Source organism: Penaeus japonicus, unplaced genomic scaffold (genome assembly GCF_977035675.1).
Source record: "Penaeus japonicus unplaced genomic scaffold, GWHDUDI00000001_assembly GWHDUDI00000017, whole genome shotgun sequence".
NCBI lineage: Eukaryota > Metazoa > Arthropoda > Malacostraca > Decapoda > Penaeidae > Penaeus > Penaeus japonicus.
The window spans coordinates 20,990,274-21,002,773 of record NW_028234419.1 but is presented as its reverse complement, the minus strand read 5'-3'; the positions used below and the strand labels follow the sequence as shown (position 1 = coordinate 21,002,773).

Sequence of the window (12,500 nt, the reverse complement as noted above, 5' to 3'; positions counted from 1 at the left end):
AAGTTTAATTTTATCAATGTTGTAATATCTAAAAAATTCATGGTTACATTCTCCATGGCATACAAATTTGAAAATTACAAATATCTGTTACTGTCTACAATCTAAGTATGTCTTGCCCTGATAGTTCTATAAAGATGTCATTCCTTCAAGTACCATCCTGCACACAGGAAGTAAACTTATATTGATATTATGATTGCAAGTGATAGCTGTTGTGCCTTAAATGTTGGCAGCATTACAGTCTACTCACGCAAAACAGAACGCAGGCATTACAGACAAATCTGGTGTCCATTAATCCTCCCCCAGCCTCCCTACATCCCAGATAATATGAACAAAAGCATCCTATTTGCCTGTCCTCACTGCATCAAGTGGTGTAGGTTGGAAATGATAGCCTGGTCTATGGAAATTATAGAAGGGAGAGAGAATGAATCTTCAGAAAAAAAAGAGCACTTTAGTTGGCAAAAAAGAGGAGGACCTTATCAGACATGGCGGTTCCTCAGCTGTGTGTGCACTTACAAATTATTTTTTTTAGCCATTCAGAATGTTGCCTTTTGTGCTCAAGATTTATTGTTGTAATTATCATTATTTCAAATTATTTAGTCATTATTGGAAGTTCTACTATTTCAAATTGGTTATCATCATAATTTAGTGGGAGTTTTACCTTACTACTTAACTTTACTTCACAGCACCAGCTCTAACCCACACCACCTTTCTCCTCACATTCATCCTTATTTCCCCTCCTTTATCTTTCTTCTGGGCTTAGCAAGCAGTTTGCCTATTACTTTTTGGGGCAGGATTTTTGTTATACCTCAGTAGATGTAGAGAAATACATTCTGCACATCAATAACCATTTTTTAACCCCTTTCCACAATTGATTTTCAATTCTCCATTTCCCGTTTTTGGTTTAAGTTGCCCTTTTATTAGTCAACAAATTCACATGAACTGTATCTAACCTTTCCCAAATGTAATTTCCTGAAAACAAATATATTCTCAAAGCAAATTTTTGAACTGGATGCAAATCCTGAAAAACTATGAACATTTTCCGACAAATCATAAATATATTGGTTACATATTTTGTTTTTCTTTTGATGATATTGCTTGCACATTAAGACAATAGTGATTATGGTTTCCTAAATAAGGATAATGGAAAGAAAAAGAAAAAAAATAAGTTTACTTTCAATATCTTTATATACTGTACAGATACTTAACAAGTGTCAGAAAAAAAAAAAAAAGTCTGTCCCAACATTTCATATACAAGACCAACATTCACTTAGGAACTGTTTGTATAAAATGCTCTTTATTCATTTCTGCATGTTTGGAAAAGCTGGGGGCACGGAGAGAGGAAGAGGAGAGGTGGAGAGGGGGGGAGGGAGGGAGAAAGAGAGAAAATGAGAGAGAGAGAGAGAGAGAGAGAGAGAGAGAGAGAGAGAGAGAGAGAGAGAGAGAGAGAGAGAGAGAGAGAGAGAGAGAGAGAGAGAGAGAGATTAAATTTATGATTAGTAAACAGCAGGTTATAAAAATACTGCGAGCTGAAAAAAAGAAAAAAAGAGAGAGAAAAGGGCATGAGAAACAGAAAGAGATAATTATTCTAATGGAAAGGCAACTATGCAGAATGAAGTCAACATTCAAATCAAAATCCCAAGTGGCTGAATGTCAAAATACTATGATAAATATCTAAAGGTGCATTTGTTCCACAGAGCAAAATCTAATGATCCCCAGCATCTGAATGGCTGGCTCAGGTACCTGACCCAACACCCATCAGCAGCTTAGATCAGAAAGTCTAGTGTTCTATGAAAACAGGAAAATGCACAATAACAATACGGTTAAGCCAACTTTCACATTTGCTCAAATATTTGGTGGTGGGCATTGCGGACATGCCTCCTCATGGTGGACTTCTGAGTGAAGGCGGACCCACACACTGGGCACTGATACGGTCTCTCCCCTGTGTGGGTGTACATGTGGTCTTTAAGGTGATGCTTCTTGCCAAACACACGGCCACAGACACAGCAGGGAAACCGCGCGGAGGGTGGCAGGGAAAGGAGTCCGGAGCCCGAGCCCTACAAGAGAAACAACGGCCACGTTCATAAGAAGTGACAGGACTAGCGATCGTGAGCCCCTGCTGGTACCACAGTAAGGACTGAGTCAAGGGTCTAAGCTATGAACATACAGAATACTTCACTGAATCATTTACTAGGCTCAGTAATCGATAATCTTGTCACTCTGAGAAAACTGGGAGTAGACTCTTCTAGAAGGCTTTTTTTTTTTTTTTTTTAACTATCTTTACATATTTTAACAACTGGAAGATCAAATATCAGCTACACTGATATATACTATGACTATCAAATAATTCATAACTATTCAAAAGATAAAAAACCTTTAAGAGTCTACACCTACTATGATTATGAACATGACCTTGATCTATACTTTCTACTAACCCTTCAAAAAGTTGATCTTTTCATGATTAAAAAAAAAAGTGTTCTATCCCACAAAATATCTCAGCTTCCCTCTTTTGCTTCCTCTTTTTGTTTCTCTTTCTCTCCTCTTATTCACCCCCTCTTTACTATTTTGTTTTTCTTCTACAAATAATTTTTTTTTTCATTACTAGTCTTCTTTTTTCAAGATTATACTATTATAAAGCTGTTTTTATTCATGATTAACACAGTAATATAGTTAACTTAATAGTAAATAAGAAACAAAATAACAGCAACAATAAAAATGTTAATAATAATAATCAGATTTCATCTCCCTTTAAATGCACGTACAATATGCTTTAACAGTAACTTAAATATGGACATATCTCAAAATAATTCAACATGTGGCATGGTTGCCACTCAACACTAACATCAGATTCAGAACATCTGCTATTCAAAACCAAAATAATTTTCAACACTACCTCAAATACTTGTGTGATTAGAAAAGATATCACCATGTCAGAATAAAACCTTCAAGGGTTAAAGAATGTCATCTAACTTAAACATCACCTCACCTCAACTCTGCTACAGACATTGCCTCTATATAAACACATACAAACACTGACTAGACAAACGACCAGAACTCCAACACTATCATGAACATCTTTGAGGAATGCACAGACTGGACGCATGACAAATACCACCGCAATTACTTTCCCTCAATCCTGTTTATGTGGTTCACTACCTGCACAGTGCAAGCTACGCATAAAGGGAGAGCTTGGGGTCCTCAGTAAAAGTAGCAGATAGAGTAAAATAAGTATCTGTGGTTCATGCAATAATGAACCTGCATAACAAGACCAATGTTCTTTAAATATTCTAGATTTTACAACATGAACCCAAACTACATAGTCACATAATACAAAGGTTAGATATCCAAATTTTGAAAAATTATCAATGCTTCATACTATTCTACTACTATCTCCCCCTTCTTCTATATAAAATGTATACAAATAATACAAACAAAGGCCTAAAAAGAAATATTGATAACATTACATGTTCTATCAATCAACATTATGTTAGGAATATGGTCTCTTGGTAGTCATTTGTGATTAGATCTATTAGTATAATTCCAAAAAAATGTCTTTTCCACTACACTGTCAACTGTTTACATACATACAAACAAACACACAATGTCATTCTCACAAGCACATGATATGCATGTGCACATACATACACACAATAATAATCCATTTTATACTGCTTATGATAACCATGATGTGTGATAAATGAATATTAAATATGCTTCCAGGCCAAACAGGATACATTTCCTTCCAAAAATTAATTGTCAAAGAAAGAGACAATCACTGCTACCAACAAATATAGATATCATAACAAATGATGCTCTATGAAGGCAAGAATTCATCATGTAAACCAGGTCGTCTAGAACAATCCACAACAATACTCAGATATTTCAAATAAATATTTGTAAAGCCATAAGCGTAAAAAATGTCACAGAAGATATCAGTAATTGTAATGCAAGTTTGAGACTTGTAGATGATAGTACAACTACATCAGAATGTATATAATACATTAAAACTTAAAAAAAAAATGTTTCACTGATAACTGGTGTACTTAGTTCCAACACTTTCCTTTATGGTATAGTGGTTGCATTTCATCAAGTCCCCAATAGCATACATAATCCTTTTCATATAAATTCCCATTGTCATGGTTCAAAACTATAAACTTACAGGAAGACAACACTGAATGTACTAAATAAACAAGATATGCTACAGGGATTTCTGACGGGCACTACAATAAGGCAGTAAGAAGAGCCATACATCTATCACACAAACATCTCACACCAGATAAATAGTTTCAAATAAAAGAGCAGTCCTATGTAAACATCTTAGTTCAAAATAAAGATTATAAATGAATACTTAAAATGTATGTTTATTTCTATATGAAAAATCACTGCAGCTACAATATGCAAAAGAAATTTTTTCAAGTTTTTCCGTTAACAATAATTTTTCAGTATATCATTAATCATTGTTATAATGAAAATAAAATAGAAATATACAATAACATCCAAATTCTTTTATACTATACAAGCAATGCATGTCTTACCGGGAACTAAATCCAAGAATAAAAACTTCAATGTACATTACAGTTTATCACACATTCTCATGCTGAATCTTCTAGGAACTTCTGTCTGTACACAATGAAAGGGATAAGTTCAAGCCATTAACCAAACCACTCAAAGGTAGCCACCTAAACTAACCTAAATGGTTGAAACGTCAAGATATTTCAAAATAACGCGTAAGCCTAATGCCTTGGGATTTTCATCCGCACTGGCTGCGGCCAAATGCTATACGCCCGATCACCCAAAGCGCTGGCCAGGAGGATAGCCATGACAAAATATCTCATCCCCAGTGGCTGACGCTGTTACCACTCAACATGATATCTTGTCACCCGTCGTTAATGGGTTAATAATATCTATAATGGATTATATGATTCTTTGTGCATAAAATGCAGAAAAATTTTGGCTAAATTTTATATTCTTTGATACAAAGCCTGGAAATACTGGAAACCAATGCCCAGTCAACTCCCTAACAGTAATATTGTGTCTGATATAATCTACAATGCACCAAACATAGTCAACTTTGAATTTCTTGCTTTTGCTCATTTTCAGTTTCATAAACAATATACATTCATAAAAAAATAAATCCAGGCATTCCCTAAATCATTCACTACTTCATGCTTCTCTAGAATTTTTACTACTTGTCTGAATTAGTCTAACCATTTGTTAAACTCATCTCATAAAAATGATATTATATTCAAGAGGATTATATTAAACTAAAATAAGGTCTTGTTATTTGTTAATCTTTTGATGTTATTTGATTTTAACAAAAATCCAAAGTTACTTCTCAATCCAAATCTACTCATATATGTGAAACAATTTTTTCTTCATCTAATTTCTTTACTGTTATTCAATAACACTAAATAATAGGTGAAAAATCCATTATATTCATAAACTAAGTCTGCTTTCAAATTATTAATCTTACCATAATTCTCCAACTCTGTTAAGCCAGAGTATATATTTCATAGTTCTTTCTGCAAACTGGTTAGTGATATGCCACTAAATCATATAATATACTGCTAAACCTCTTCAGTACCAAATTGGCTACACTTAGTCTCTACAATGGCTAAGACATGCAATTCAATAACATCTTGGCCTCCTTTATACTTCAGCTTCTGCCTGGATGTCAATGTACGGAATAAGACATAATCTTAATCAATCTACACAGTCAAACACACACATGCTCACTCATGTACAGTTCTTATGCTATTTCCATAATACAAAAGCTTTCACAGTAGAAAACTTGCTTCTTCATAAGGTTGGAAAAATAAAAAGAGAAGGTAAAAGTTCTCACACCCTATTGTCAATAGATCTTTAAAAAGTCAATGAACTGCAGCTCTCCTATGGATAAAGGAAATTTCAAGGGGAAAATTCCAAAACAAGAGTAACAGAAATTGAAGACATGATGAATGCAAAGCATGTACCTGGATGGATACCATACATAACCTCTAATACTTTAATATCTGTAACTAAATCTTGATAACAAAGCCCATGTACATCACCCACTACTAAGACCGCAATGTGATTTCACAGCATAAGATGTTTGTCAATGTTCTTGTCTTCCGTGAATGATATTTTTAAGAAATATCCCTGTTGCATATCTTCCCTACTGAAACTGCAGGAAAGTTTCTTTGCCAATTAGAAATACTGAATGAATAAAATAAAATTGTATAAATAAATGTATAAATGCGCGTTTGTGTGTGTGTGACATGTGTGTATGTCTGTGTGTGTGCGTGTTTGTATGTCTGTGTGTGCGTGCGTGCGTGCGTGCGTGCATGTGTGTGTGTGACATGTGTGTGTGTGACATGTGTGTGTGTGCATGTGTGTGTGTGTGTGACGTGCGTGTGTGTGTGACGTGCGTGTGTGTGTGATGTGTGTGTGTGTGACGTGTGTGTGTGTGTGTGTGTGTGTGTGTGTGTGTGTGTGTGTGTGTGTGTGTGTGTGACGTGTGTGTGTGTGTGTGTGTGTGTGTGTGTGTGACGTGTGTGTGTGACGTATGTGTGTGTGTGTGACGTGTGTGTGTGTGTGTGTGTGTGTGTGTGTGTGTGTGTGTGTGTGTGTGTGTGTGTGTGTGTGTGTGTGTGTGTGTGTGACGTGTGTGTGTGTGTGTGACGTGTGTGTGAGGGTGACGTGTGTGACATATGTGTGTGTGTGTGACACGTGTGTATGTGTGTGATGTGTGTGGGTGTATGTGTGATGTGTGTGGGTGTATGTGTGACGTGTGGGTGTATGTGTGACGTGTGTATGTGTGTGTGTGTGTGACGTGTATGTATGTATGTGTGTGTGTATGTGTGTGTGTGTGTGTGTGTGTGTGTGTGTGATGTGTGTGATGTGTGTGTGATGTGTGTGTGTGTGTGTGTGTGTGTGGCGTGTGTGTGACGTGTGTGTGTGATGTATGTGTGTGTGTGTGTGTGTGTGTGACGTGTGTGTGTGTGACGTGTGTGTGTGTGTGTGTGTGTGACGTGTGTGTATGTATGTGTGTGTGTATGTGTGTGTGTGTGTGTGACGTATGTGTGTGACGTATGTGTGTGACGTGTGTGTGTGTGTGTGTGTGTGTGTGTGTGTGTGTGTGTGTGTGTGTGTGTGTGTGTGTGTGTGTGTGTGTGTGTGTGTGTGTGTGTGTGGTGTGTGTGTGTGTGTGTGTTGGGTGTGTGTGTGTGTGTGTGTGTGTGTGTGTGTGTGTGTGTGGTGTGTGTGTGTGTGTGTGTGTGTGTGGTGTGTGTGTGTGTGTGTGTGTGTGTGTGTGGTGTGTGTGTGTGTGTGTGTGTGTGTGTGTGTGTGTGTGTGTGTGTGTGTGTGTGTGTGTGTGTGTGTGTGTGTGTGTGTGTGTGTGTGTGTGTGTGTGTGATGCTCATGTATGCATGTGTAAGTTTGTGTATATGTATGTATATGTATGTGTGTGAATGTGTTTATGTGTAAGTGGGTCTGAGTGTGGAATGATTATATAAATATGAGTATATGGGTGCATGCACACACACAAACACAAACACAAGATATTTTCCCCTTTTTTTCTTTTACCAAAAAAAATATAACACTAAACATGAAAAACAGCTTTTGTGCAAATAAAATTTTGAATAAAATCTTTTTGGTCTCCTTTCCTGTAATTTCAAAGGGTACTACAATATAACGACATTAACACTCACCATCTGTTGCTGCGTTGACCCCTGTGAACCACTCTGGGAGTCTTCCAGCTGGAATGCCTCAAGGGAGAACCTAGAAAGGTCACCCCCTCCTCCTCCAGCCTGACCTGCACCCCACCCTACCATGGAGTCCTGGAGATGGTAAAAAAGAAAAAAAGAAAAAAAAAATATATATATTTTTAGGGACACCTCTTGAACATGGGCTTAAACATATATAAACAGCTGCAGGGTGAAAATCTAAGTTTAGAAGTGGTATTCACATCAAAAGGAAATTTCAGTGTCCTTGTCTCTCAGCCATAAAATCAACCTGAACTTTTACCAATTTCAAATTTCTTAATCATATGAAGAGCTAAATTTTCCATATCAGATAATACATGACTTGTGCAGGTATGTCAAATAGTTACTGACAGTCGAGTATCAAGGTTTAAAAATATGAAAAAAAATATATATATAATATAAAATGCATATAATACATAATTCATAGGGCAATAAATCATGTACTTATCATACATTCATGCATACATAAAATACACAGCAAATATTAAAATAATGTTGCAAGCAGCTCAACCATGCTAGGAGGTGAATTTAACCCTTCAGTGACTAGCATGTTTCATGGTGGGATCACTCTGTACTATATTTTTCCTTGAGTTGAATTCACAAGCTATCTATTCCTTCATTAAATAAATGCTAATTAGTATCGCAGTGCTATTATACCAAAAATAAACTCACATATCAAGATACATAAGTCAAGAAAATTAATAGAGACCACACCACATTGGCTGCACATCTTCAGACATGGCCTGTCCCAGATAAGTTAAGAAGAGGAAGGAGGGGTTCCAAGGAGAAAGGCACAGGGGATGGGATGGTGGGTGTAGCAGTCTCTGATAGGCCCATGAGGGTATAGTGGGAGGAGGGGAGGAGACGCCACCCAGACATCAAGAGAAAGCCTAGTGGGTATTGGGGATTGGGGGGATAGCTCTCTGTAGCCTTAAACATACAAGAGATTCATTATCTGATTCCTAAGTGGTCCTGTGTCCTTTTTTTCCTCTGTGGTATATATGTTAAGGTCTGATTCTTCTCTTATTTGTTAAAGGCTAAATTAGAATGGAGGTAAAGTTTAATCTTTTCTTTGACCCATAAACTACTGAAAACCTTTTCACCAGCTGATCACTGTCTTCTCAAAGCTGTGATTTAAATGATTCCTAAATATCCTGAATGATTTACAATCCAGTAATTTTTCATACTTTTATTTCCCTTGCGATTATGAGAAGACCACTTACAAATCACATGCAAAATTGGAACTCAGAAGTTTATGGCTCAACCTCATATATATATATATATATATATATATATATATATATATATATATATATATGTATGTATATGTATATGTATATGTATATGTATATATATTATATATATGTATATATATATATATATATATACGTATGTATGTATATGTATATGTATATGTATATGTATATGTATATATATATGTATATATATATTATATATGTATATATATATATTATATATATATATATATATATATATATATATATATATATATATATATATATATATATATATATATATATATACATATATATATATATGTGTGTGTGTGTAGGGGCATACAGAAATCTATTAATAAAATTCAGATTTTTCTGCACTTACCCCCTGTATACCAGAAGTTCCTGGCATGGCTTGTGCAACCAGCTCCTCCATAGTTTGTGGTTGTGATGTCAAAACTTGAGGATCAAAACTCTGTTGATTTTCTGATACCCCATCACCTATGAAAGTTAATATCTATATTCATGATATACTGTAATACATCAAGCATCATATAGGGACAATATGCAGTCAAATAAAACAGATTTGCCTGGAAAAGGAAGGAACAAAGTACCTTGCATGCCTGACGCTAGCTGGTCATATGCCATACTGTTATCAGAGTTCATGACATCCTCCTCATTTTCCTCTTCTGCCTTAGGTTCTTCTAACACTTCTGTTTTGACTACTGGTTCATCCTGTACAAGCACCTAAAAAGAAAGAGAGAGAAAGAAAGAATGAAAAAGTCAACATAAATCTATTGAATGAGATATATATTCATTATCTAATTAAATACTGTTACAAACATAGTACAAAAAAACTAAAAATATACCTCTACATGACTAGGGGATGAAGTTTGTGGCACTTCTTTTTGTCTTGACTCCTTCTGTCTTTCAGCATCAGGGGTTGGGCCTCTGCTGTCTCTATTGTTTTCTTGGCTATGACCAGACTGGGTGAAAGCAGAATTGGCAAACCCTTCACTGGAAGATGGAGACGCAAGCCTCCCGGGATTTGGACGTGCTATTTCTCTTGACTCTCTAGAAATGGATTCTCTAAGGCTCCTGGGATCCTCCAGGTTCTGACCAGAATTGGACATCCGCCGACTGTCTTCATCGTGTCGTACTCTTTTGTTATGTGGTGGACTACTGTCTCTGGAGCTTGCACTCCTTTTACTGTCTTTAGTTGCACTTTTAGAGGTTGGAGCTTCATCTGGCACAGCCAGTCCCTTAATTCTTAAACACTCAGCAGCTTTTATTAGTCCAGCTAAATCTGCTTGTAAAACATTTACTTCCCCTAGGTACATATAATTAAGAAGAGCTTCAAGCTCTTCATGTTTAATATCTTTTAGCACTATCACAGGATGTTTGCACTGAGTTCTAGTAAAGATTTCCTCAAAATATTCACTACATGTTGATAGAACCAGTTTATGCACAGGGTAGAATTTGCCGTCACAGGCCAGCGTCACATCACAGTACGATTCCTGTGCAGGAGGGAGAATCATAATTTTTAACTGCATATTTTAATTTTCTTTAAAATATCTACATTATCATCTTGAAAATATAAAATGTTTAACCAATCCCTTTCTTGATTCTTTTTCTTTAATTTCTGCAATTGCTATGTAAAAATAAATTCATTATTATGCAAAATAGAAAGCAAAAAATTTACATCTTTATTAAATGTTGCAATACATCTGTATCTAAATTCCGTTGGTCAATCATTAAATTATTCTTAATTTCTACAGGGTGCTATTTCACATTAACATTAACATTGAAACAAAAATAAACATTCTGGATAGATGTCACTTTATTGAGTTTAACCTCCATACAATACTAAATTACTCAAAATCTAAATGTGAAAAACGTACCTTTCTCCTTATTGTCGACAAGACATGGAAAAACGTTGATCCATGGTTGTTCCACTTCAAAGATAACAACCCACTATCCATCTTCTTTTCTAGGCCTGAATAAGCAAAATTAAGTAATTAATTTCATTTTACTGCTTAACAAAAATGTAAATAGCATTATAACATCCTAAATCAATGTGTTCAAAATCCTCATCCCACTGAAAGAAAAGAAAAAGAACAAGAAAAAGAAAAATGTATTTAGTAAATCTTTGGCTTTCAAAGCTGGATTTTTTTCTCCTAATTATACTAGTTGTGTTCTATCCAATTCCATTTGAAACTTGCTATAACCTGTAATTATAACCTACAATTGTTAGTACAGCAAAATAACAGTAGAGTGTTGCACAGTTGCCAATCCTTATGCACTTCATACTCCTGAATAGGCTAATATACCTCCCCTAAATGAGCTTAGACTCTGTTCCTGAGGATATTTTGTCAATAAGCTCTACTGGCTTGTTAGAATATATGTAGTGGAGGTTTGTTGGCCTTTGTTGGAGTGCTGAGATGTGAGGAAGCAGTGTTAATCGGCTAGAGGCCAGTACTGTACAAATGGGTGTCTACTATACATTTACAGTAAAAGAAAACAGCTAAATCATAAATTCTAGGAGTTATTTTAGCTGCTATTGGTAATTCTTATACAGATTCATATAATATGTATCATGTGATTCATGTTTTCATGGTCTTGTTGCCAAATTGGTCTTTTTTCTTTAAACCTTAGCCATATCCTAATAATTTGTGTTCATTATTCAATAAAAATATATGTATATACTTATAGTTAAGTCAGCCCTCTCCATCCCATGTTCTTTCATTAAAATTCTTGTAGTTTCCCTTAAAAAACTAAACTGCATTTTTAAACAAACTATGACTTCCTGAGGTACTGAAAACTGGATGGATTGCATCCTCCTTACTTATTTGGTCTCTTATAATAATACTTATAACTAATGAGTAAAGAATGAAGAGTTGTCTAGCTGTATTTATTTGTTATTTCAACATTTTACCATATTCAGATACCTATATCTAATATTTATCAACTAATAGTACTAACGATAATTGTAACAAGATTTATTTTGTCCCTTGCATGAAATAAGGGATAAACAAGGCTTGTCACTGGGTGTGGTTGGCACATCAATGACATTAGAATAGTATTAACTAATCATGCAATGTATATACGTATAAAACAAACTACAAGACCTTGATCTATATCCTGCATAGCATCGAGATACTAACAACTATTTAATTCACAAAGAACTTAATAAGCGCTTTCTTAGAGGGTCTTCGGACTCGCAATCGATGTCCTTACAATAATAATCAGTAACGTCCATTTAGGTGTTGGAACTTTGCTATGATTTATGTACCAAAACAATCCTGGATTTTGCTATATATGCCTTGCTCTCTAGAAAAAAAACACTAGATCGTCCAATAGGCTGGCATGTTCAATGAGGAATGCTCCGATATCTGGGTAATTTCCCCACCAAAAAATAATTAACGTCTCGGACAAGCATCCTACAATGACGTTAGAATTCGGCCATTGGAAACGCAGATCACAAAAGCCTCTACAGTTTTTATTTCCATTGTACTCCACGTTT

General features: G+C 35.5%; 1 protein-coding gene across 1 annotated transcript in view; it reads right to left on the bottom strand.

The window, feature by feature from the left end:
* LOC122255342 (uncharacterized) overlaps nucleotides 1-12,500 on the bottom strand; it is a 36,702-nt gene that overhangs the window by 23,957 nt on the left and 245 nt on the right. The window contains exons 2-6 of the mRNA XM_043019331.2: nucleotides 10,879-10,973; nucleotides 9,847-10,494; nucleotides 9,592-9,724; nucleotides 9,363-9,478; nucleotides 7,689-7,817 (exon numbers count right to left, since the gene is read on the bottom strand). Coding sequence (XP_042875265.2) covers nucleotides 7,689-7,817; nucleotides 9,363-9,478; nucleotides 9,592-9,724; nucleotides 9,847-10,494; nucleotides 10,879-10,959 — 1,107 coding nt within the window. The 5' untranslated portion in view covers nucleotides 10,960-10,973. The remainder of the gene's footprint in view (nucleotides 1-7,688; nucleotides 7,818-9,362; nucleotides 9,479-9,591; nucleotides 9,725-9,846; nucleotides 10,495-10,878; nucleotides 10,974-12,500) is intronic.